The sequence below is a fragment of the Telmatherina bonti genome (genome assembly GCF_933228915.1).
Source record: "Telmatherina bonti genome assembly, chromosome: 16".
In the NCBI taxonomy this organism is placed as follows: domain Eukaryota; kingdom Metazoa; phylum Chordata; class Actinopteri; order Atheriniformes; family Telmatherinidae; genus Telmatherina; species Telmatherina bonti.
Window position 1 is genome coordinate 29,360,993 of NC_136614.1, and position 27,790 is coordinate 29,388,782.

Genomic DNA, 27,790 nt, shown 5'->3' on the forward strand with positions numbered 1-27,790 from the left:
CTATAGAAATAAAGTTTGATTTGATTTGAGTTGAGTTGAATAAACACCAAACAAAAGACCAAAACTCTTGGGACTGAATCGACACAGAGATTCTGAGGACATGAAAACAACATGAATATAAAAAGATCTGTTCTTTTTATTTGGCTCTTTTTATGTGAAGTCTAATAGAGAGTCACAGAAAATGTTAGAAAACCTGTGCCTACACAGATAATAATAGCTTTGAACCAATGATTGTGTACTCCATGTTCCTGTTAGTGCGAGTCTGTTTGTATGAATATGTGTGTGTGTGTGTGTGTGTGTGTGTGTGTGTGTGTGTGTGTGTGTGTGTGTGTGTGTGTGTGTGTGTGTGTGAGAGAGTGTGAAGCTGAAGCAACTCAGACCGGTATAGACTCACAAAGACTCTTTGTTAAGCCTCTATTTGGAGTCATGACAACTCTTGGAGAGTTACTGATACCACTGTCACATCCGCGGTGATGAAGCTCTAATGGAAGACACATTGTGCTGCGCCATTCATTCTGCTGAGAGGGAAAGAAAAATATAATAAGTGGGTATTTTATCATTACCTCAACAAAAACATTGAATATAAGGAATTACATTATGCCTACTGTCTATTAAGACATGTTGGAAATGAGTGAATAATTTATTTTTTTACTGAGGGGCAGCAGTGATTGGCTCATATTATTATGCAGCGCAATGCTTAATGTGTTGTGAATGACAATGAATCAAAGTATTTGCCAGCAAACTCTTCACTTTGACCTATTTATCATGCTCAGGATCACTGTGCTGTACCTTTAATATCTTTTTAATGTAAATGGACTGTACTTATATGGCCCTTTTCTAGTCATACATTGACCACTCAAAGCACTTTTACAGTACGCTACATGTCACATTCCCCCTATCACACTCACTCATTCAGCACTTCTTTTTTATTACAGAAAGATTTTTCACCATCACACTCATTCATACTCCAATGGACACATAAGGAGGGATAATAATGGCAACATGGAGTTCATTGTCTTGCCCAGCCACACTTCAGCATATTTGAGGAAGCCAGGAATCAATCCACTGACCTTCCAGTTGGTAGCCAACTGTAATTCCAGCCGTGCTTTTTGCCATTTTATTATTTCTTTTTTAATTAATTACAGTTCTTTCTTTGTTCAGCACTTTGGTTAACTTGAGCTGTTTTGAATGGGCTTTCACCATAATAAAAAATGGACTTGGCAACAACAAAAGGTTGTCACGGTGTGGTGTGGGTTTGGGGACATGCAAGACCAGGTAGAAGGCAGGTAGAAGGAAGGCAGGATGAAAGCAGATGAATGTGTCTCAACGTTATTGATCCACAACTATAGGAATTGGTTCAGCAGGTTACAGGAACACGATACAAATCATATGAACATACCAAGAAAGCAACTGAACTGAGTGGAGAACCTATAAAGACAATGCTGGCTGGACAGAAAATACATTTATGATGATGAAAAACAAAAGAAAACAAAAGAAATCAATGGTTATTTATACACTGAGGAGAGGTGTATAAATAACCAGTGCAGGTTCAGTGCACGTGTGCGCCTAACAGGAAGTAAAGAGAAGAGAATGTACTTGGACCAGTCAGTAGCAGTAATGCACCTCTGTACATTGTTTGCCAATTGCAAATAAAACTGAAGAAGAATGAAAATTATTTTTATTTATTAATATTGCTGTTGGGTTAGTGTGTAGGCATAAAAAGAAAAGATTTATTTGCAAATGTGTTTAAATATCCCATAAAGACTGGACTTTGTTTCGCTAGCATGGAAAATAAAAAATGTTAATTCCTTCATCATGATATATAATGCAATAAAATATACCAAACCACAGCTTTAATTTTTTCTTAATGCCAGTATGAACCGTATTAAAGATTGATATCTATATCTATCTATCTATCTATCTATCTATCTATATATATATATATATATATATATATATATATATATATATATATATATATATATATATATATATATACATATATATATATATATACATATATATATATATATATATATATATATATATATATATATATATATATATATATATATATATATATATATATATATATATATATATATGCATATAGATTTCATAGATGAGTTGTTATTTATGGTTGTAGTCAGGAAATTAATACATAAATTAAATAAATAAATTAAATTAAATAACTAATAATTACATTTATACATAAATTTGTGTATAGGTATAAGCTCCTCCACCATACCACCTCCTCCATACCACGACAGGACATAACAAAAAAATAGAAACTGTGAGACACTGTTTTTCGTTACTTCTCATGGGATAAACGTGACATTAATAAATGCGCTCCATAGTTTTTGTCCTACAGCGTTGCCGTATTCCCTGACGTCACATGTAAGCGACAAGAAACAATGGTAAGTGAGCAAGCAATTTTCACTGCGTCTATTAAAGTTGTTTTATTGAATTAAACCCTATTATTTGAAACTAAAATTTCAATAGCAATGCCTGGAGCTGATATATGTAGTACTGACACGAATCTTTGGCCGGCTCAGTGACTTATGAAGTAAAATTATAACGGACTAAACATTGCTTTAGCTTGCTATCCGACAGCTAGCGGTGTTAGCTTCGCCTAGCTTGGAGAAGCTTTTATTTTACTTTTCTTTTATTAAGTCTTACATTTTATTCAGACAGTCTTTGGCGTTTTATGTTTAGTTAAATTTTACATGGGATATTTTACTACTGTTGCCTACCATCTTTCCTGTTAAATGGGCTGCAGTACATATTATACATCTAGCTATCTCCGAGAAAGGACAGTAATTAAGTAATTAGATTTAGTAATGAAACTCATAGAAATTAAAACCAAACGTGAATTGGCTCAAATCATTTATCAACATCTATGTGTTTACATGTACTGATTATTGTTTCTTTTAGGGTCAAAGTCAGAGTGGAGGCCACGGTCCCGGAGGAGGCAAAAAGGATGACAAGGTGACAAAGTTTATACTGTTTTAGGCTGATAAACAGCAGATTAAGTTTTTGTAAAGTAACTTATTGATAAGTACTGTTGAATATCAAAACAATATCGAAATAAACCTCAAACAGTTAAACAGCAAAACGTGTGATGCGTTACGTTAATAAAGGTTTCTACAACTATTTAAGATTTTCATTGTAAAGTAACGCTTTTTGGGGGTTTGTATTATTCATATAATATATGTATATATTATAGGAATATATATTATATGATATATATATATATATATATATATATATATATATATTTTATTTATATATTATATATATATTATATATTATATATATATATACACATATATAGAGATATATATATATATATATATATATATATATATATATATATACATATACATATATATATTTTGGGGGTTTGTATTATTCATATATATATATATATATATATATAGTATATACAGTTGTGCTCATAAGTATGAATATATATGAGCACAACTATAAATAAATATATATATATATAACTTTTCTATTAGTTAATCTTCTGTTCTTTTTTTTTTTAATTTTTTTTTTTTATTTAAAGGATAAGAAAAAGAAGTATGAGCCTCCGATTCCAACCAGAGTTGGCAAGAAAAAGAAGAAGACCAAAGGACCAGATGCTGCTAGCAAACTACCACTGGGTAAACAATTGAAAATGCAACATACTGTATAAAAAAATTCACTTGTCTGGCAGCCTTTTCCATTGTTTTTCTAACTTTTGGTTGTTTATTCGAGCAACTACCTCATTTTGTTTATCTAGTTCATAAAGCTGTTCAATTTAGGTTTAATTTAGTTTTTCTTTTCCACTTGTCAGAGCTTTGTCATGCTTTCATTGGTTTGTTTTTTCTTGATTTCAGTGACTACAAACTCATTATTGTGTTTGGCAGAACAGTGAAAATCTATGTATCACAGTCTGATACAAATTGTGTGGGGAAAAAAAAGTAATTCTACACTGGGTGGAACACACTGATAAAATGTACTTTTTATGTTGTGTTAATATACATGTATATTACATTTGTGTCTTACAGTCACACCTCACACTCAGTGTCGCCTGAAGCTGCTGAAGCAGGAACGAATCAAAGACTATCTATTGATGGAGGAGGAATTCATCAGAAACCAGGAGCAGATGAAGCCCCTAGAAGAGAAACAAGAGGTTGGTTGTTATGCGATAATTCCCATCACCCCCTCCATCCTTTCAAGCTTTGTGTTTTGGTCATTTCATTATACAATATTGTTTCTCTTTGTTTTTTCCTGTATAGGAAGAGAGGTCAAAGGTGGATGACCTGCGGGGAACCCCCATGTCTGTAGGCACTCTGGAGGAAATCATAGATGATAACCATGCCATCGTTTCCACCTCTGTGGGATCAGAGCATTATGTCAGCATACTTTCCTTTGTGGATAAAGATCTGCTGGAACCAGGCTGCTCAGTCCTCCTCAACCACAAGGTAACAGTTGATTTTCTTGATAAAAAAATGAATAGTGTTTTTCACTCTGCTCCACCATGGCAGTGTTTTTATTTACACAGCTGCAGAAAATACCATCCAACTTTTCTTTACAAGGTGTAAAAATGGACATGTGAGGTCTTTTTCATTTGTGTTTTATTGTAGGTTCATGCTGTGATCGGGGTACTGATGGATGACACTGATCCCTTGGTGACAGTGATGAAGGTAGAAAAAGCCCCACAAGAAACCTATGCTGACATAGGAGGGCTGGACAATCAGATCCAGGAGATTAAGGTACATTATCACACTGTCATGTTGAACGAAAACTCTAACCTGTAATGTTAACATTTTTCTTCTTCTCCTGTAAGCAATAATCAGTTTGAATTAATCATTTGTGTTTGTCTTGGTTAACAATCCTTATATGTGAGGCTGACTTTTTTGGTTGATTTTAATAGGAATCAGTGGAGCTGCCTCTCACACATCCAGAATATTATGAGGAGATGGGCATTAAGCCTCCCAAAGGTGTCATCTTGTATGGACCACCTGGTACAGGTTAGTTTTGAACTGCACAATCAAAACAAAGGGCTTTAAGATAATTATTTGACCCGTGCGGACCGTACATCACTACCAACACTGCATGTAAGATTAAAGGAAAATAACTGTTAAATATAACAGATTCATAATTGCTTCAGGCCATTTCCGAGACTGTTTATTCTGCCAGTTTAATGAGTTGAAATAACATTTTTTGGTCATTGCCAAATATAAGATGCCAGTAACAATAATAACCAATTATAAACCAATAACCTTTCTAGAAAAAGTTTTTTGTTTTTAATAAATTGGTGCAAATCTTCACTTTGTCATATTGTGGTATTGTGTGTATAATTTTTGAGGAACAAGATTAATTCAATACAATTTGGAATAAGGCAGTGACATAACAAAATGTGGAGAAAGTGTAGCGCTGTTAATACTTCCTGTATGCTCTGTATATACATATATTTGAATAGACAAACTAATGTGACTGAACTCCTGAGATAAAGGAGGTTAAATACCTAACACTTCATTCAGGCAGATCTGTGAAAGTTACAGACAAGGCAGAAGTATTTATGCAAAACTTTCTATTTTTAGACAGTTGATTAATTTATAAAGAGAAGTATCATTAAAATCCTGTTTTTCTCTCATTAATATGCCATGTTGCCATAACAGCTCACGGTGTCACACCAAAGGTGCAATGATTATAAGTAACATATCAAGGGAGAATTAAAATAGCTAAAAATATTACTTTTGTTTTAGTTAAGCTCATTAAAGAGTCAGTGTTATTCTCTTAAGGCTTTATTTACACTGACAGTAAGAATGTCTAGTTTTTCTTCTGTTTTTAGTAAATCTGAAAACACCGTTCTTACACTGCTGTTTGTCAGATGACAAACTGCATCACCACTTTAAAGTGTTAGTTTTCTCACAGCGTGCCATTTTGTCTCTGAAATGTTTGAAGCTAACAGGTAAGGCACTTGGAACAACAAAAGTAAGCAACTGTATAGTTGAATAGAAAGAAACACTGAGGGAGAGTTTTTCTGATCCATTTGGCTCAGGTGCTTATGAGAAAACAAGATGGTGTTGCAACTCATGATCAGTGGTGCAACTTTAATTTACCCATTATCTGTCAGATTCCTCTAAACAGGCGATATGTTGCGCAAACCGGCCTCTGCTCAATGTCTGATAAAGTGCACCAAGTGTTTTACTAGGTTCAACTAACTCAAATTGTAATCACAAAATGTTATAAAACCACATCAAGAGTATTTCAGAACCAACCCTCATATTCACTCAACGTTCAGTTGCCACCAAATGAATGCAAAGCAGTACATGTCTGAAAAAAAGTTATTGATTCATCTCATTTGGTCATTTAGAGACTTTTTTTTTAAAGGGCATCTCATCAGGGAAGGCGAGACACTCATCAGCCCCCTGCAGCTTCACAGATCACAGTGCATGCAGTCAGTGGAATGATTGAAAACACCTTTAACATTTTCACAAACATCAAGGGAAAAGTCAGTCTTTCAACAGCGATGTGGCTGAGCTGTAAATCTCAGCACAATCTAAAAACCTAAAACCTACTTTTGTTGCTATATGTAAAGATAATGTGGAAAATGTAATTGGCAAAGTTTTGGTTTCATTACTTCCTATCTGTACATCTCAGGATTTCACCTAAATAACCTTTATCATGTTGGCTTTGTCACTAAATTCTTAGATGCAAGTTTTTCTCCCAAAAAAACTGTCCTGCGTTGCTAAATACTTTTGCATTGTCACAGCTTTCTACCTACATTTCCTAATTACTAAGGAAGTATAAGTATATGCATACTTTGTAATCTATGTTTTAACACTGGCAGTTTTATTTGTCTGAGAAATGAAACTCGCTGTTTAAACTGAATTGAGAAATGTCAGATGTACAGCTTACGCGTTCAGTAAATACAAGTAGTGATGAGAAACTGCTAAAATATCTGGGGAAACAGTAGCTGCTAGTCCATCTGAATGTTTGTTAATGAAATCTTGGAAAAGTGACTAAGCATTTTCCAAACTATTTTTTGTTAATCAGGAAAGACTCTGCTTGCAAAAGCTGTAGCCAATCAGACGTCAGCCACATTTCTGCGGGTGGTGGGCTCTGAGCTGATCCAGAAGTACCTTGGAGATGGGCCCAAGCTGGTGCGAGAGCTCTTCAGGGTGGCGGAGGAGCACGCCCCCTCCATCGTCTTCATCGATGAGATTGATGCCATCGGCACTAAGAGGTACACAGAGTTCCACTTAAAACTGTCTCGGAGTGTGAGAGCATCAGAGCAGAGATAATGAATCACCTGCAGTGCTGAGGAGTCAGAGACTGGTGTCAACATGCTGGATGGGTGTTGTTACTTGTTAAAATAATGGAGGTGATGCATGCACTAAAGGTTTTACCTCACATAGACTGGATGCTAACACCTCAGTTAAAGAGGTTGCTGATAAGAAAAGTACAGAAATACATCCTGACTACTTCTTATTGAGGGTATCGTTCAATTTGCATTTTGGTTTTAAGCATTAAGATTTGAATCTTGTGGTTTTGTTAGCTGCTCTGAGAAGATCGCTTTACGATTCTGGTCTCAGTGAGGATCAGAGAGCACTCAAAGTGCGACTTTATTCCCCAGAGCTGAGGTGAAAGTTTGTGATCAAGACCATCTGTGTGTCAGCGAGACTAAATGAGCGAGCTGATGGATGAAACATGGAGCAGATTTCATACATTTCGCCTTGTGTTTCCCGTTTTGTCATATAGGTACGACTCGAACTCTGGTGGCGAGAGGGAGATCCAGAGGACCATGCTGGAGCTTCTTAACCAGCTGGACGGTTTTGACTCGCGAGGAGATGTGAAAGTCATCATGGCCACCAATCGGATAGAAACTCTGGATCCAGCCCTGATCAGACCTGGTGAGCGGTGGTGTGATTCGGCCTGGATTCGTCTCTGACTTTGTGCCTGCTCCTTTCCTTCCATCAGTTCTGTAAATCTGCCTGGCACTTAGGAAATGGCTGTATTCTGCTGAGTCATGGCAGGCGGGGGAAATTGAAATGTCAGGGAGCCTTTTTCTGCTTTCAGGAGTGAATATTTATGATCTCGTTTGCTTTATTCATTGCTCTTTATAACAAAGATCCTTGCTAAAGGCGATCATATGCACGCCAGACATTATTTCAGTTGACATTATAAAAACGCTTCCTTTTTCCTCTGCTTTTATAAAAAAAAGAACAATTAACATTTCATCTTGGTGATAAGTTATCAGTTTGGATAATTGCCATTGCCCAGATGGTGTCAAATATTCGCATACATGGGACAACTTTCCCTTTAAATATTACTGCTGTCTATCAAATTTGTCAAATACTGGTACTTAGTCTGCTGAACAGAAAGATTTTTAAGCAGTGTTTGTTTTCTTTGGTGCTCCTCAGGGAGAATCGACCGGAAGATCGAGTTTCCTCTGCCAGATGAGAAGACCAAAAGGAGGATCTTCCAGATCCACACCAGCCGCATGACCGTGGCAGATGACGTCACCCTTGACGACCTCATTCTGGCAAAGGATGACTTATCAGGAGCAGACATCAAGGCAAGAGAAATGCTGTTAATTTCCTATAAAATTACATATTTCAAGCAGACATCAACTTTACGAGGGGAAAAAATGTACAGTTGCAGTAAAGCACACACATTTCCTGTGTAAGAGATCAAGTAAAATGAGCAACATTGCAGGGTTTATCCAGCCTTAGTGTGTCTCAGTGCTGGCCTCTTTCTGACCGCAGTCACGTATTGATTATTAAGGTCTGGGTTGTGAGCCAGTTCACATCAGTAGCGTACAGTGTGGCTCGGCAGAAAAAGGGAAAAACAAGACAAAGCTGTTGAAGGGGAAACCACTGGGGCTGATTTTTCTAAATGATTTCTATGTCAATTGTTAATTAACCAGAGTAAGTTTTCCATTTAAAAAGATGTGTTTACTGTTCATGAGGTCAGAGCTTCAGCTCTGCTGCCCTCATGTGGAAAACAACAGAACGACACTGTGAGATTTCATAAAGAAGTTCTGCTGTATATATTTTTGGACATGAATGCAGAACTCTGCTCAACATCACATTGATTGCGAGACTTGAATAAGTCTATTAGTGGTGTGAAGTTTTTATAGAGGGATAAAAGTAGAAGAAAAGCCACATAAAGTTGTTTGTTTGGTTAATATACTTCATGCAGTTCTGTCAAATCAATGAATGCTGTTGTTGTTAATCCTGTTCTTAAGCTGTTTTCACGTTTTAGTAAATGTTAGTCAGGTTTTTTTTGCATGAGTTGCTTGTTTAGTTTAAGCCGGGAAGCTAAAGACACAAAGCAGAGCTTTGTTCCTGCTGCATAATAAGAATAAGCTACCACAACCAGTTTTCCCTGTTACCACACAATGTTGCACAGCTTGGCTTTTTTTTTTCTCCCCTTCACAAAAACATTAGTATTAACTTGACTGTTGCTCCTCCCCTATTTGTCCCCTCTTTGTCTCTTTTTGCTTTGACCCTCCAGGCAATCTGCACAGAAGCAGGGCTGATGGCACTGCGAGAGCGCCGCATGAAAGTCACCAACGAAGACTTCAAAAAGTCCAAGGAAAACGTCCTGTACAAGAAGCAGGAGGGCACACCGGAAGGACTTTACCTCTAACCTGAAACTTATGTTTTTTCTCAACCCCACCCACCTCTTCTCTATCTATCCTTGTGTGAAAGAAACGAGACAGCACCTGATCTGCCTCCCCAGAAAGAGTTTTGATATATTTTGTGCATGTCTGGCTTATTCAACTCCCTTGTTACCGTCATGTGTTAAGACAGTAAATAAAAAAAAAGAAAAATATATCCAATTATGTTGCACCTCTTCTAACAGTCTGGAGAATTTCAGATTGCAGCACCGCCTGGTGACGTCTGCTTCCTGAAAGATTCCTGCATATCAAGTTAATCTGCAGCCCTCAATATCATAAACAGTTTTATTAATATTACATGTAAAGTTTTGTGCTTTCTGTGCCGAGTTTCTTATTATGGAGCCCTGCATAACAGAGAGCCAAAGGCCTGAATGACCTGCCTGTCCCATCTCTTAGAAAAACATTCATCACTAATTACTAGAATATTCCCCATGACTCCCACATAGTTGATGACAGCAATGCACATAATTAAAGCACCCTGACTGGAGCCTTTTACTCAGACATTGCCTGGAGGAGCTGCATAATGTCAATGCATTAATGCTTCACTTCAAGTGTTTACATGGACTTCTTCTCAGGAAGAGGGAGAAGCCACACGATGTTTGGTGCACGTCTTGAGTTTATGCACGCACTCATGAATATTTCCAGCAAGTCCATGAGCGAGGTCACGTAATTTTATTCCTCCCTCCTGTATTCATCTCCGCCTGGAAATGAAGTAAATCCAGCTAAGCTGCCCCTTGTTGCAGTCTGACATGCAGAGAAGCGGCAGTGTTGATTTAATTCCTCTTGATGTGGAACCATGTGGAACTCGGTGCTCAGCAGAAAGTGGCCCCATGCAGCAAACATCGAACCACTTTGCAGGGTCGTCTCTGGACTTGAGCGCTGCTGCTGCTGTACTGCAGCCCCCCTCCTTGGAAATACTCTCACCTTATTAAATCAGTCACACATTTTAAGTGAAGCTCATACATCGCAGCACATTCAGCAAATGAATGATGGGGAAAAAAAACATTGAAATCAAGTAGCTGGGGTCGCTACTTGAAGATAGGTTTATGTTCAAATAAGTCATCTAACTAGTTCACGTAAGGCAAACATGAACGTACGGCACAGATACATTTAAGAGAAAGATGAATTAGTCTTGCCTGGGCACTGATTAATCTGCATCAGACCCCTCAAGTTATTAATCAGCTTCATTAAAAAGTAAATTATTCCAGGGAAAATCATCAGCAGTGCTCCTAAGAGCCAACTATTTTAAAAAATGATAAAATAAAAATAGGGGGAGTCTTGGAAAGCTGCACAGGGGACAAAAACAGTATATCTACATATATAATAGCAATTTCTTCTGATAAACAGGGCAAAAAAACAACTTAACAAATCCAGCAAGGAGTAATGATTAGTTTTTGCAAAATAAAGAAACTTGGTTTAAGGCTGAATTAACTCCAAACTGGATCAAACGTGGAAGATTAAAATGTGCTCAAAGCTTGTTTAAATCTGATTTTGTATGGTTAACGCCACATGCACTTATTTTTAATATAAATCAGATATGTGGGTGAGATGAGTTAAAATCTGAGTGGCATTTAGAATGAAGAGGAAATTACTTTAACCTGCTTTCAAATCCATAAAATTCATTAAATACATTTGCAGGTGTGTTTCTGCCTTACCTGACACGACTTCTCCACTAGGAGGCGCTTTTGTCAGGTTAACCTCACAGCCTGTTAACAGGCTGGAGCGCTTTATGTGTGTGTGGACCATTGGGACAACAGTACTTTGCCAAATTCTGCATCGTCATTGTAGCGGTCCAGGTTACATGACCGTTTATTTCAGGAAGAAGGCCCCGCATTACTTCAGGTGAATGGCACAAGGAGAGTAAATACACTATATTCAGCCATACAAAGCTACTTTGGCTGTATAGTTAATTTCACGTTGGCCTACCAGCCTTTGTAGTAGCCAATGGTAAATGTGCGCACTTCCCATATCGAGCCTATCAAACATTCACCCGGCGCCAATGAAGACCTGTCGCATTTCCGTCCGTCTCGATAAAAACAAACAGTCACATGTTAGAAACAATCACAAGTGTATATAAAGCGGAACAAACACGACGCTCAAATGTGGGTTAATTTTTTCCCCCTTAAACTTCATTCTTTTATTTATATTTATTACATTTCCATCAAGTGCCACTGCCTGGTGCAATGCAGGTCCCGTGTAGCCAATCAGCGAGCCCGACACATAGAGGATAATATTGCAGGTCTGCAGTGGCCAATCAGAAACGACCTCACACACAGGCACCGCAAATTGTCCAGCGTCAACCAGGCTTCCTATGCTTCAGGTATCCTTCCGCCAGTGGAAGTTAGTGCCCTGTGTCAGGAAACCTAGAGTGATTTTTAAGAAGGAACTGATTATGGCCTCATAATTTAGAATGATTTACCATAGAGCTTAGTTGTTTAAGTTAAACTTTAAGAGTTTGCAGTTATCTTCTTCACCTTCCTCAAAAACAGAGAAAAGTTTTTGACATGACTGTCAAAATTAAAGAAATAAATAAATACCCGTCTTCATGGTGTTTAAAGCTTAGTTTCCTCTAACTTACAATGACTGAAAGACAAGTTCAGAGTAAAATAAAAATTGGAGCACTCTGCACGTGTATTTATTTTTTGTTTTTACCAACTAATAGACAGTTAGTACCAATAAATGAAAAAAAGACTACTTAACTAGTTGGGCTGATCTTTAAGCTACTATTTTGTTACTTCACTGCTACATATAGTTGAATCTAAATTCACAATCTTGCAAGATTACATTGTGATAGGAAAAAAAGATGGCAAAAATAAAAATTGTGCAATATTGAGAAGGTGTAAAAGAAAACGTTAATAAAACTTTAAGAAAAATATACTCAGGCCTTGATAGAGGTAATAAACCATATGAATTACTTTGGTTTTGCTCAACATGAAGTTGACCTGTAACTCAGCAATTTGAGACCTGCAGGCAACATAAACTAAGTCAATATTATTCCACAGATGACAGTATGCATGCAAGGTCAATATGAACACTATCCAGACAAAACAATATTATTAATAATGAACCACCTGTCAGCCACATCCCGAGTCATGAAGCTGAAACGAGCAGGAGGATGCTCTCCATGCACTGCAGACGTTTCAGCTCTGGTGATTGGCGTGTTTGACTGCTGGAGAGGCCTCTGCTGCTGCAACAGCTCTGAACTGAAATAAGGAAGTGAGTGATAAGTGCTAGTGCGGCGGAGGGATACACAGACAATCCCCATTCTGGCCACAGCCAATATACACACTCCAAACCCGCCAGTGGAACTCCATCTAAGGAACGAGCACACTCCTAGTCTGCCTCCACAGACCAACAAGCACACAACCCATCCGACATGGTATGTATAATCATTATTTGCAGCCTTTTAATTTGCAAAAGCGTTTTAAGCTTCGGGGCTCCTGCTTGTTTGAAGCGCAGACCCGCTGGAGCTTTCTCTATTTGCTTTTCAGTCATTGATTCCGCTTATGATCCATTCATATGCAGAGAGGAGACGGAAAACGCCCGCAAGGCGCATTTTAAGGGATAACTAGAAGCCGCATTGTGGACTCTATATGTTCCTCTTTACGGCTTTATGGATGAAATCGTGTTTGTCTTCATATTAAGGCTGAATGGGCTCCAAAACTGCGCAATTAAAGAGTATTACTGACTGCTGGGGTTGGCTGTATCAAGTAGCTGCAGCTCGAATTGAAACCTGGACAAGCCAAGAGTGGTAGCAGGATAACTAACAAGTTATTCTGGGTTATTACAGCATAATTCTGCAGCCATAAGTGTATTAGGGAACATTTTACAATCCGCCTTCAGGAGCGCAGGCGTTGGGAACATTTTCGCTTTAATGGGGGGGAGACACGTTTCTACACGTCTTTTATCTCCTCTGTCATCACTCAATGGAGAACCTGCGTGTGGCGCCTCTCGTTATGATTAAATATGGCTGGCTGCATTTGGTTTCCCCCTTTTTTTTCCCTCCCCCCTGGGTTGCACCATCTTTAACAGCTCGAACCGCGCCGTGCCGTGCCGCGACGCGACGCGCTTGCCGCGCCGTGCCGTGCCGCGCCGCGCTTGCCGCGACGCGACGGGGTGGAACAGCACTGTTGTATCTCGTCATTGTTCCGCAACGGAAACTGACCATATTCTGGCTTTTACATATTTATTTGTATATGTATTTGTGTGCACGCGGTGTGTGCTGGGAGCTGTGGGAGCGATATGGGACGCGGTAGTTCCGCCTCTCCTGCAGCCCTCTGAGGGTTTTTATCGTAGGCTGGCTTATCTATTTGTGTTATGTCGGCTGATTTGGTTGCCTCTTTGCAAATTTTTTGATGTAATGCAAATGTGACACAGCTGTGAGTTGCCCAAGAAGCAAGTTTTGATACCAGTCACTGCAAAAATAGATAAGTACATTAAAAAAAAAAGACATCAAGTTTGGTTAACTTTTAACTTCTTTATTTTTAGTATAATAAATTATGTTATTTGACATTTGAGCTCAGAATACTAATCAGTTTCAGATGTTGGAGCCACAGTGTCTCAGACTGACATCTGCAGCCGCCGAGTCTCTCCACCACCAGCTAGTCACATTAGAAGAAGTTACAAAGTGGAAATGATCTGGATGTGGAACAGAGGCCTTTTAGCCTGAGGGAGCCTAGAAGCTCCAGACCTCCACCCCACCCACCCCCCTTCTCCGCTGCGATCAAATATCCCACATATGGTATCAAGCTACGAATCAGTTTCACGTTGCAATGCAGCGCAGTAATTGGAGTGTAAAGTGGAATTGTTGTGCATGTCTGAAAAGTTTAATTCACCGGCGCGGGCCTCTTGTCTGCCGCAATCGGCCCACTGAGGTGGAAACAGGCTCCCCTATTGAAGTGGAAGTATCGAATAAGTATAGGGACCACGCCGTGGCCCCTATCCTGTTCCCATTACGCTCTTGTTTGCTGATGCATGTTTAGTAACTCGCCGCACATCTGATCTGCGGCGGTGAATAATTGATGTGCTTTGGCGGCAGCACCTAGCCGTGCCCCGTGTTCCCTGTGTCTCTCAGCGATAAAGCCCCGTTCTGTGGCGCGGGGCAGTCACCTGCTTCCACCAGCCATATGGTCTGCTGGTATCCTCGCCAACTTGTTGCGAGCGTGGTGTTGTTTACACGCTCTTCCTCCCCCTCCTGCAGATTCAGCTCAGCCCAGAGGCCAGTTTGTCCGGCCTCAAAGAGAAGGGGTGTGTGTCACATTGACTGGATTGAAGTGTGTATGCGATTGCGAGCTTGCCACGCCTCTACGTCAGAATGATAGTTGGTTTTTACATCTTTTAACATGGTAACTCTTTGGTCACCTCACAGCTAAAACAAACAAAACGCTCTTCAAGCATTGTTAGAGCGTTGTTAGAAGAGATCCATCCATGTTGGTTATTCTCTTTTATCCTGCATCCATTATCTAATAATACCTATTCCGAAAAAGGGAAGGGCTTGTTTGTATAAGGGAGATGGCAAGATATTCCTCACTGGCTCAGCAAACTCCCTCCTGCTTCCTACTGTCCTGTTTGGAGTGCCGGACCCTGCTGCCTGGGCAACAGTGGGAGTGGTTGACCCACTCGTGCCAGCAGAGCACTCCACCATCCCCAACACAGACTCCCATCCCTCTACAAGCTGTTATTTAGACTCAAAGTCTGGCAGCGAGCATTCTCTGCCCATTAGACGCCGGGGATGGTGAATCACAGGGAGTTTCCTCTTGCATATTGAGAGAGGAAAAAAGAGGAGGGGGGGTGGGGGGGGGAGGTCTGGAGGAAGAGTATTTGGTATTGGTTAAGGTGCAGGGGTGAGGAAAAATAAAAGATTGGTGGTGCTGCAGCAGTAGAAGGCCTCAGCAGCTTGGGTCTCCGCCAGGGGAGGATCCATAGCACTGAGTCACCAAACCCCACACCCTGTCCGCTTAGAGACGCCGCGGGGGGGCTGAAAGACGTGGCAAAAGTGATACAGCATGACAAAGACAGCGACCAAAAGGACAAATGAGAGTGGAAGCTAAGAAAAGTAGCAGGAAGGTGGTTGCTAAGCTAAGTGGTGTTTTGGCATCAGGGTGGCTGTTTGGAGGCCTGCACTGCCGTCCAAGCCATGAGGAGAGGGCTCTCTGTTTGTCAAGAGTTTAAGGTCAGCTTGCTGCGTTGTCATGTGGCGATCTGCTAAATCTTATCCAGTCTAAACTAATCTAGTCCTTATGCAACAAATTCAATTTGCCAGCTTGATTTGCAAAATGAAATAGCCTCACCTCCTAACATGGACCCGTAATGAGGCTCAGGTCTCTGCAGTCACAGGATTCAGGGATGACTTTGTTATTGCACGCGTTCCTGGCAGCATCCAGAGCAAGATTGCTCGTCCAAACACATAAACACGGTGATTGGATGGAGGAACTCGCTCTAAGGCACAAATGGCTACTCTGACTAATTCACAGGAAACGTGGGGATGGAAAGTACTGGTGTAGAGGAAGAAAGCCATTAAGTTGGACTCTGTGTGTGCGAAAGAGCATATGCGGCTGCTCATGTTTGCCTGTGTGTGTTCTTTCTTAGCTGCCAAGTACAGTGATGTCAGAGTGGTCTGTTAACAATGATAATAAAAATACCTTCATGCTTTATCAGGTGGGGAGGGGAGGGTGTCAGTGGGAGTTTTTTTTTTGTTTTTTTTTGGCACCAGTTTACACTTTACTGCTAAAAGTGTTGTGTGAAATTAGTTTCTTTTTTTTTCTCTTACCACAAGTTTGATGCATCTTTTTTTAAAAGGCCCTCCACTGGATACTCACTTCCAAGCAGCATGAGTCACTATCAGCCATTTAAGCTACTGTAGAAGCAACACTGTATCCCCTTAAATGTTTACTCCGGGGGGGTAGACAGCTCGTCCATTTTACATCAGCACTTTGTGTGGCGTCGCCTGCTTTTCCTCCACAGTGTGGGTCACTCCCATGGAACTAGGAGGCAAAGTTCATGCCCGGTCTTCATGAAGCTTGTTATCTTCCACGCAGCCTATCAAACAAATGCAACCTTTCTAAACTGCTTCAACACGCCTCTGCTATCATGCTCGGCTAAGTCTGATAGCAGATTTTCAGCATAATTTATTACTTTATGGCAGCGAGAAACCCGAGATGAGGCTAGCGTAAAAACTCAAAGAGTGCGGTGTGATTCTGTTCAGGGTGTGTTGTCTGGGACACATTTTGACGTTGACCCAGTCGGGAGAGCTTTGCAGCGACACTCTAGCTTCGACCCTGAACTCATGTTGAAGCTGCCGGGCAGGGAGGATGAGGAATGTGATGATGAAACAGTCTGATATTTGGAATCCTTGTTGAGTAACTTGCTTCTGTGTAACCACTTCCCCTTTTCTCACCCCAAACCACAGGCTGACCAGCTAACAGAGGAGCAAATTGCAGGTAAGAAGCCCCCCTTTAAACACACCTTCTTCCCTTTCCCCCCCCTAAACTTTGCTTTTTTTTTTGGTAAGCTTGTTTACTGGCAACCAGTGGATTAGTTCCACCCTGCATTATTCAATAAAGCTGCACAGTCGTGTAAGGTAATGTCTCTCATTAGCTGTTCTGGCTGCTTCCACGTCACATGAAGTGAAACAGAACATTGAAGGATTTGGCAGCTGTCCTCCGTTGGCAGATCATTAGCTTTTTAAAATGAGCAGGACATAATGGGGTGTGTGGGGGGGTGGGGTGTATTCACAGCAATCATGAGTCAGGGCAGAAACCAACATAGCCGCAGTGAATAGACAGTTTTCCAGCCAAACGTAGAAGTTTGAGCACCTTCTTATTCTACATATAGAAGTTGTGTCTGCTTTGCTGGGAAAACTGGAGGCTGTAGTTTATTTTCAGTCAACCCCCCCCCCCACTCTCTGTGCTTATCTCGTACTAAAACCCCAAGGCTAATGCATGCCACTGCCTCAGTTAGTTCCTTGAAGGGTGCTCGCTCAGAGAAAAGTCTTCTGCTTTAGTAAAATTCCTCAGCTGCTTTTTTTCTACATGAAGCGGAGCCGCTCTGATCACATCGCTAGAAGGAATCAATTGGACCAGGTTGCAGCGCCCTGATATAACCCTGTGTCTGCGACCAAATGGCGGCATTGATCTAACCCTCTTCTTCGCCTCTTACAGAGTTCAAGGAGGCTTTCTCCTTATTCGACAAGGACGGCGATGGCACCATCACTACCAAAGAGCTTGGCACCGTCATGAGGTCGCTGGGCCAGAACCCCACAGAGGCTGAACTGCAGGACATGATCAATGAGGTGGATGCTGACGGTCAGTATGTCATGCTCTTGATGATGATGATGATGATGATGATGATGATGATGTGCAGTAATGTTTTCCCAGAACCGTACAGTTTAAAGAGGCTTAAACTCTGCTTCAGTCAGTCAGTGGACTGGAGCATCAGAGGAGGTCTTGTGGGGATTTAGATCTTTTTAAATGCTCGTCTGAGCAAAATGTGTCGCTGGAAACACAGTGAGCGTTCATCTCTGGATGATATGCTGGCAAATTATTAAATTTACTCAAATTTTTCAAAGTCTGTTCTAGTGAGGAGGAGGGGGGGGTTGATTTTTAGGTTAATGTGATCCTCTTCTGTGACGTCCCCGTTTTTAATCAGCAAAATGACCAGCACCGCCGCTCCCATTTGTAGGACATTTAAAACTACTCAGTAATAACTCCTCATATTGGTTTTTTTTTTTTTTTTTTTTTATTTACTGTATTTTCTTTAAGTGCTTAATGACCATTTGGGACAAAATATTTGAAGATTTTATAATTAATTTCGGTCGCTGTGAAGGAGCATGACCACATTTTGATGTGATTGCATGACTTTGTTGGTGTTAAAGCCCCCTGTTCCAAATGGACAGAGGATTAGATAGAGCATCCATTACTACCCCAACACGAAACACATCAGCGGTGTTGTTGCCCATCTCCCTCATTTCTGCCAACTGTCCGCCAACTGTCTAAGCCAACTGTCTGGCCAGCTTTTTGTGGGATGACATATCCCTCTGTGTCAGCAGTTTAGTCACAATGTGTTCATCTCCATCACGGTCGGCATTGTCGGGAGAAATGGACGAGCAGGTGGAGTTTTTAGAGCATTCAAGCCTTGCAGCACCCGTTCACCAAAAGATAGTCGCTGAGACACAGAAAAATAGTTGACAGGAATCCAAGAAGTTGGCTATTTGCTCAGAAGCCGACTGTCCTTGGGCTGCAGAGGGCCTTTCTCACTGCGCTGCTCTGTCAGCTTATAGGATTTTGTAATGGGACCAGATTGATCAGGAGAAATCAATTGCACCGCAGCTTGGCTGCCCCTTTCATGAAATGTCCTCTTACTATTCTCATGCACCCCCCTTTCCTCACCCCTAAGCTGCACCCAAGAGCAAGCACACACACACCATCACTAACATCCCCTTGTTCTGCCTCTGCCTCCCTTGGCTGATGCAATCTAGGTCAGACAGCAATGAAGCTAGTAATGGAAAATAAAAGTGGTTACATAAGGCCTCTCTGCGCTCTGCACATCCAGTACCCACATCAGCAGCCATGGGATGTCAGCTGGCCCATTGAAAATCAGCTTTATTTACCAAACAAGGAGGTTCTGGCGAAGAACTGCTCTGAATGCAAAGAGAGGATGGACGGCTTGAGCGTGACAGAGCCGCTGAGAGAAACCCTCTCTCTTCGCTCTTTGGTTGAAGCTGCACTCCATGAAGATGTGGAATATTTCACGGGTCTGGACGGGTCTGGACGAGCGCGAAGCACACCTGCTCAGAAAGAAATGACGCAAAGGCTTTCGTATCCCTGACATCTCATCTGAGGAGCTGACATCACCTACGAGACGAGATCGAGCCGCGTGCGTGTCAGAAATACTACATATAGCCCCGCAGCATCACTCATCATTACACAATGCTGCCCTTCTTCTTTGGTTCAGGGATGGAAGTTGGGTTTATGATGCAGGAAAAACAAGGAGGGAGGGGGGTAAAAACAGTTAATGCACATACAAGTGTGCTGAGATCCCTCATCTCGCTGTAGTTTGCGTCAGCACCTCTTATGTGTAATCGCACCGTCTCCCACTCGGTTCACTCCTTACATTCTCTCCTCTTCGCATCTCCCTCTCTGCCACCCACTCACTTCCTTCCTCCCTCTTTTTTTTTTTTTTTTTTGTTTTTTTCCTCCCACCATTTTCTCTTTTCCTTCCCTCTGTCTCCCTCCTTGCTTCCATTGCTCCTCCTCTGCGGCCTCAGCTGGCCTGAAGAGCAGCCGAGCGTTTACCACTCCAGGGCTACTTCTCCAGCCAGTACCTCCTTCCCCTTTAAAGACGGTGGTCTTCCAGTGGCAAGCCCCCTCCTCCCAGTGGCAGCATGTGTTCCCAGGATGCTGCTGGATGTCTCTGTGTGTTAGATAACAGGCCCTTAGAACGTTACCCCGGGCCATGAGATCACCATCTGCCCCATCACATTACCGCATCCCTTTTTGTTCCACGTACACATCCACTCTCCTCTTTATCTGTCTCCGTGAGACGTGCTCGCTCATTGGTTAATCTCCCTACAATCCCACCCTAGGGTTAATCCTCATGGGTCCTTTACCCTTGGTGTCCCTGACCTTCACAGCAATCCCCTTCCACATTTCTATGTATTTCTTTTCTGTTGTTTTTAGGAACTAGACTTTTACGCAGCCTTTACTGCAGCGCCACATAGACATAAAGAAAAGTTTCCCGCTAGGTTTTCTCCCATCATCCCTCCTGCAGTGCAGCTGATGAGCCACTGAGCGCCTCATAGATCCTTTCACTGTCAAGAGGGTCTGATCCCCTATTAATCCTGTTGTGACAACAGCTACTTGGATATTGATCCTACCACACACACGTATGTGACACTGTTGTTTGTGGCGACTCTATTCAGATTATTTTTACCATCAGGATGAAGTTCAAGCAGGAAACAAGGACAAAAAGAACTCGGAGGTGCATCTCCTCCCTTCCTCGTCCTCTTTCCTTTCCTTTTAGCTTCAGTTTCTGACTGGGCCACCAGAAGAGATGAGCCTGTGATTCATCCAGACTCCCCCCCCAAAGGCCAGGCTGCGCCGTACACTGAATGTCTACATTATGGATGACTGGCCACGGGTACCCCCCCCCCCCTTTTGCAGTCCTGCTGTGCTGCATGTAACGTTCCCATGGCTTCCCTGAGGAAGAAAGGGAAACATACACATATAAACACACACCCCTCCTCCTCTCAGCCTGCAGCCGTTTATCAGAGGAAGGAAGGTGGATGCTATAATGGTTTGAGGGCTCCTCCCCTCCCAGCGATTAGTCGGTCTCAAGCCGGTCCCTCTCTGTCAGCAGTGTGTCCAGAGAGACAAAGTTATGGCCCCTAGGATAATGAAAATGCTCCTGTTGTTTACAGAGAGAAAGAACAGAGAGCTCGAGCACTAAATGAGTATTTTCAGTTGGATGCTTTTCATCAGCTTAATGCTGGTTATATTTTCTCGACTTATCAGAGTTAGCTTTTAAGTGATTGCAATTTTTGGCTGATTAAATGAGCCCCATTGATCACCTATTTCAGGTAATGGAACCATCGACTTCCCAGAGTTCCTGACCATGATGGCCAGAAAAATGAAGGACACAGACAGCGAGGAGGAGATCCGCGAGGCTTTCCGGGTATTTGATAAGGTAAATGTTATTATTAGGGACAATGATATAGATACTAGTGTGTTTTTGTTCGGAAGTGGGCGGGATAATATAAGTTTGTACTTCCTCCCACTCCTCATCGGATATGTAAACAGAATATTTAGTTGTCTTTAGTTATTTATGTCTGCCTACTATTGTATGATTATTATTTGCTTATTACATGTTGGAAAAAAATAATTTAAACTAAATAAGGTTTAACCAACAAATTGTAGGTATAAATAAGTAACCCCACAACACTGTCGTTCTTGTGGAAATGAAACATTTCCCTCATTTGATTCCAGGACGGGAATGGCTACATCAGCGCCGCAGAGCTCCGTCACGTCATGACGAACTTGGGTGAGAAGCTAACAGACGAAGAGGTGGACGAGATGATCAGAGAAGCAGACATCGACGGAGACGGACAGGTCAACTACGAAGGTAATATGGCGGCTGTGAAGCGGAGCTCAAATAGCTTCAGATTCTAGGCCAGAGCGAGAGCTTTTATTAAACAGGGAGACCAGAGCGCCTCATTTTCCGAGCTGCGCATTTCTCTGAGGGCGACTCCGAGACAAGTTAGCCACACTGTATTCGTTATTAGGAAAGGGAAAGAGATGGAGGCTGCAGAAAGGCATCCTTCTGAATTATCATCAGTGAGCTATGAGGCTTTTCACCCTTTCTTCCTCCCCCCCTACTGCCAGTCCCTCATCACATTACACAAGAGACTAATTTTCTAGAAGGTTGTTGATGTATTGGTTAAAAAGTGCCCTACTTCTACATTTTTACTGCATCACAGACAGATGTATTCCACGGATGATTAAAACCTCCTTTCATTTCAATTTTTTATTTATTTATTTATTTATTTATTTATTTTTTTAAACGTTGTGCGTGCATATTGTGGTGCCGCTGCAAGCATAGCGCATAAGGTTTTTAATCAAACGGGCTTAATGAGATGAACATGGAAGCTGTTTGGAAAGGGGACAGTAATTAGGATGTGTGTTCTGAACCCGCTCAAGTTGATTAAAAAATTAATAAAGCATTTAACAATTTAGCAGGTGACTGCTCTCACTGGCAACAGGCTGTGCCAAAGCTGTAAACCTGACGACCTCATTGTCCTCTTCCCTTCTTCTCTCTGCAGAGTTTGTACAGATGATGACTGCAAAGTGAACCCTGCCTGCCCCATCCTGCCCCCTCTTAGAAGAAAAGAAAAACAAAAAAAAACAAAAAAACAAAAAAAAAGGGGAAAAAAAATCAAATGTTTTACTTACCTCTTGGGAAAAAAAATGTTCATTTATTCATACTGTTTCTGTATAGAAAAATAATTGAATGTTGAAATAAAATATCCTTCTGTCCACACAGGAAAAAAATATACAAAAAATGTCTGCATGAAAATGATGGTTAGTGATCCTGTCCCCCCCCCCCCCAGAAGATCAGTTTAGCATCAGTACTTGACAAGTAAAAATAATAACAAACCCTGTACCTACACCTTCAGACTAAAGCAAAAGCATTTGGTGAAGTCCTTCCAATTCCACATGCTAGTGGTAAATGTCTGGGCTGGCCATCTCTTCTTTCTGTTTTCTGTTCTTCATGCATGCAGCTTGAGACCGGAGCACTAACCCGACCCGTTCTCCTCGCCTCCCCATCTCTCCTCCGGGCTACCAGAGCGTGCTGATTCCACTATAAGCTGTCCTCTTGTTGGTTTGGTACAGTTTTTTTTTTGTATTTAGAGAGGAACCCTGTACTGTTAAGATGAGAGAATATAACAGGTTCTAACTCAAGCGTTAAAGTGGAATGGGACTTAATTGTATGCTAGATAAGAGGGAAAAAAAACCAATGTACAAAAAAAACAAAAAAAAAAAAACATTTTCAAACGTTTGGCATGTTACTTTGTTTTTGTTATTTGGATGGCCATCTTAGTAGTTGTTTGTCCTTCCCTTTCTTTAAGGAGGGGGGGCTTAAAGAGTCTTATGGTGAGCTTTTTTTTTTTTTTTTTTCTTTCTTTAATATTTTCGCTGAGATGGAGAGTCTGTCCTCTTTTCTTGCAAGAGAGATTCACTGGCCTTCACTTTCTTTCTTTTTTCTTCTGTTTTTCGACTCGGACGAGAGCGTAGTGAGGGGTGTACTGTGTTCGCAGCGCATGCTGTTCGGAGTATCAGCGCACAAGTCTTCGCAGCTGTTCATCTGAGTTCAGTTTACATTCATTCCAAGTTGTACATGCTAGTCTAATTTTTTTTTTTTTTTTTTCAAATAAAAGACCATGAACTTTATCATGTCTTATGTCATTTTTCTTATGCTTGATTGTGAAAATGATCTATAAAGACAGCATAACAAGTCTGTATGTTGTTTACCGACTAGACAAATGTGTCAACAATAAATGATTATAATCATCTCCATGTGCCGTGTCTGGGTGATGTTGAGCAGGGCTGTGTGATGCTGTGCACCACTGCGAGGCAAAGCCAGCTTTTTGTGGAGAGAATAAGCTGCTCGCAGGGGAGGGAAAGGCAGCCGAGTGTGTTTGCTCTTGCGATCAGCCATGGATATACATACACATCTATGACGCCTCTCCTCTCAAGACGACCCAGCTGGTTGCTAGGAAACAGAAGCATGCTGTAACTGGGATGTTGGGGTTTTTTGAAAAAGGCAAGTGGGAGTTTGAATAAACCCTCCTGCTTCTGTCGATGACTCCATGTTAGCTTGTCCTAATAAGGCAAACCAGGCCATAGCGCCAGTATGCTGTGGACTTATTTGCACACACGTTCACACTTAGGACACTGGTGGTCAGCAGTGTTTCCCCTCAAAGCTATCACACCTAAATGCCTAAAAAAGAACAGCGAGAGTTGCATCATTTTACTGTATTTGGATTGTAATTTGAGAAAGGGAGAGGCGAAAAGACCAGCAGAGACAGCTCTCCACCCACCAATGCAGCATGAACTGCTTACCTTATACGAACCCACATGCTACCCATGAACCCACAAAAGAAAGAAGAAACCACACACACATTCTGCTTTTAATGGAACAAGAATAGTTTATGCATTTTTCAAACCAACATTATGTAGATCTGCTTTTTTAAAAAGGGGGGGGTAGTACTAATCTGTTAGTCAAGCTTTGCTTATAAATTACCCAGATAAGCAGGTTGGAGTGAAGGAAAGGCAACAGGATGAAAACGCTGCACAACTGTCATCTGCTAATAACAGCCATGGCGTCTGATTTTGAAGAACACAGGACAAACACTCAGAGCTTTCCTTCTTGACTCCTCCCTGCAGCACCAGATGAGCCAATAGTTAATGGCATACTTCTGACTGACAGCAGGGGATTGAAGATGTGCAGCTGCAAGATGAATGAACTATCAGGGCCTTTCAATTCCTTCACTTCCAATATGAAAAGACTTGTATTTACTTCTTTGAGAGTTATATTTCAGTATAGGTTGAATGATGTAATATGATGCCATGAATGTGTCACCGGGTCAAAGGAAGGAAATGATTTATTACGTACTAGTGTGTTGGCATGAGAAGTTACAGAGTTTAGAGTCTACATAGATAAGTGCCAGGTGTAAACATAGATCCTATATTCATCTTAAAGAGGAGTGAGAGAGTGAATCAGTCTGAATCCAAGTTCATATTTATTTCACAGACTGGACCTAATCCCTAAAGATGACTTTCAGGACAAATCATTGGCACAAATAGAGCAAAAATAACTCAAGTGTAAATAACAATTTCTGCGATGGACTGGTGAGCTGTCCAGGGTGTACCCTGCCTTTCGCCCAAAGACGGCTGGGATAGGCCCCAGCTTCCACGTGACCATGAATTGGATTAAGCAGCTAGGAAAATGAATGAATAACAATTCATGCTAACATAGCTTGTTAGCTTGCTTAGTGAGCATGGAACTCAGTACGTTTAGGGCAGGAGTGCCCAAATTCGCTCCTCGAGCTCTACCAACCTGAAACTTTTAGATGTAACCCTTGTCTAACATACTTGAATCAAACGAATGGCTCTTTACCAGGCCTCTGCAGAGTTGGATGCAGAACATTCAGGTCTGCTGGGCAAAGGTTGCATCTAAAAGTTGGCGGCTAGTAGAGCTTTAAGACCAAACTTGGGCACCCCTGATTTAGAAATATTCAGTTCGATCCTACAAGGTTTGTAGGTGTTCTATGTTTTCCTGTTTCAACACACCTGAATCAAATCATATAGATCTAGCAGCCTTGTCAAATTCAGCACAAAGACTCACTATTTGGAAATAACTCATAACTTATTTGGAAATGATGAGTCTTGATGAGTGGAAAACCTGCTGGATTTTGGCCTTTTAGGACCAAAATGGGTGCACCCAATTTATGTGATAAGGGGAAAAATATTGTTTGTCTGACTAAAAATAGACTTGAAGTACATCTAACCATGTTTGTCAAACGGTTTATAAAATCTCCAGACAGTTTAGCTGAAAGTTGAATCACCCCAGCATGGAGACCTTTTAATGGACTCAGACTCTAGATGCCACGCGAATTTTCCACATTTGCTCCCTAAAGGTACGGACTAAACCCCAGAAGTAGACCCTCTGTAAGTATGAATATGTATGACAGAAGAGAAGTGGAATTTTTTAAACAATATCAAGGAAATCTGGAAGGACTTGTGCATTTCTTGGCTGTTCGAACAACAGGGAAAAACCTTTTGGTAAAAAGTGAATGTGTAGATCAAGTACAGTTACTCCATTAAGATCCCCGCTGTCTGGGTGACACTGAAGGGGGTTGTGTTGGTTATGGGGGGTGTGTTTGCATCTGGGAGGGACGTACAGAGAACAGAGAAATGACATGCTGACATTGCAGAGGAAACACTGGATTTTATTCCCAACAATATTATATATTTTGGTAAACAATTATCAATCTGACCTTAAATTCTACGTATCCACGTTGCTGTCCAGCTTTACGTGACACAACGGGTAACGTTGTAGCTAGTTAATGCTAACGGACTAAGAAACATTGGGCTATGGTGTTGCTCAAAGTAATTGACTAATATGCCAGATATTGTTAAATGTAACATTATTTATTCAAATCAGGGCAATAATGTGGCAAGAAAATAAAAATAATTCTGTCAGAGACACAAATAGATCACTTAGACAGTGTCCTGTAGTCTAGTTGTAGGAAAACTGTCAAATACATGACAGAATGGAAAACAAACAGGCTTTGCAGTAGTTTTTTTTTTTACCAACTTTTGGTAAAATATAATAAACTAGATTAGTGTTTTATCTTCCAGTTCTACATTCCAGTGTAAATGGTCAGTTGTCACTTCAATCACTTCAATGCTCTGACATCTAAGTAATGTAAAAAACAGAAGAACTTTGAGATCGCCAGATAATCAGCAACTGGATATCATTGTTTGACATCATTAGTCCAGATATCCATGCAGCAGATTTGAGGCATTTAGGACTTGCCAACGCCACAAGATGTTTCGCAACACACAAAACAGAAGCTGGATTAGTCTGTGATCCCAGAAGATAACCACAGTGGACAGCATGCATACCATAGCTATGTAAAAGTAGCAGTGTACGGCAATGTCACAACATTTTATAAATCTTATTCAAGCTAAATTTTCCATCAGTCGTGTCAGTTCATGATGTAATTTGTCAATAAAAAACTAAAAAATAAACACTTTTACTGAAAAATTGGCTCCTATCATAGAAGAATCATGCACAGACCAGTTTATAGACCTAGATCAGTTCCCTTACTGTGCTCACTGATAGGAGTAGTCCAACTAAGTGGTTTAGTCAAGCTTTAACTGAATTTTATAAAGAGCAATTAGTAGCTGTTTTTTGTTCCCTCTCTGCATGTAATCGTACCATACTTGAGCACTCAAATACGGTACAATCCACCTTTGAATCTGAATTTAATTCCAGCATAAAGCCAGTTAAAATTCCCATTAAATTCAGTGTTAAATTAATTTTTAAAAAGTCTCACACAAGTTGCCAATTATGAGCCAGTATTAGAGATGAGTTTTTCATTTCCCAAAAAATGGACAACTGATAAATGAACATCCCTGGGGAGGGGCAAAGTTCCCATCAAACTAGCCATTTCATTGGAACTTAAAATTTCAATGCAACAAGGGTCCAAGATATCTTCAATTCCAATTAGCTTTTTATTTGAAAAAGTCGGCTTCTCTTATTAAATGCTATGTCTATGATTTTTTTTCCAGAGGACATCGACTGTAAACACGGTCACTTCTGGCTGTAAAAAGATCAAACCCGTGACTGAATTAGGGGCTTCAAAACAGCATTTCACATCGCTATATGCAGAGGTCACATATAGTCTAGGGTTTCCAGTGGCAGATTTACAGCAGCTAACAGCAGCTAGCAACACAATGACATGATCATAAAATGTTCAGCTGAATGAAACATACCGACAAGATGACGATTAAAGTTTTTTGTAAGTTTTCTTAAATTAACTCTGATAAC

The 27,790-nt window shown here is 40.9% G+C and overlaps 2 protein-coding genes across 2 annotated transcripts; both read left to right on the forward strand.

The window, feature by feature from the left end:
* The first annotated feature begins 2,401 nt into the window (after positions 1–2,401).
* On the forward strand, positions 2,402–9,846 carry LOC306767064 (26S proteasome regulatory subunit 4). Its single transcript, XM_079254972.1, has 11 exons — positions 2,402–2,417; positions 2,935–2,988; positions 3,569–3,665; positions 4,053–4,177; positions 4,284–4,469; positions 4,632–4,760; positions 4,922–5,018; positions 7,051–7,240; positions 7,756–7,907; positions 8,418–8,572; positions 9,514–9,846. Exons 1-11 carry the CDS (start codon positions 2,415–2,417, stop codon positions 9,646–9,648), a joined length of 1,323 nt encoding a protein of 440 aa, XP_079111098.1. The 5' UTR covers positions 2,402–2,414; the 3' UTR covers positions 9,649–9,846.
* A 3,107-nt stretch (positions 9,847–12,953) lies between these two features.
* LOC306767577 (calmodulin-1) lies at positions 12,954–23,748 on the forward strand. The gene is made up of 6 exons (XM_079255653.1): positions 12,954–13,058; positions 17,088–17,118; positions 17,839–17,982; positions 21,255–21,361; positions 21,661–21,796; positions 22,494–23,748. The coding sequence occupies exons 1-6, from the start codon at positions 13,056–13,058 to the stop codon at positions 22,520–22,522; spliced, it is 450 nt and encodes a 149-aa protein (XP_079111779.1). The 5' UTR covers positions 12,954–13,055; the 3' UTR covers positions 22,523–23,748.
* Positions 23,749–27,790: the final 4,042 nt, after the last annotated feature.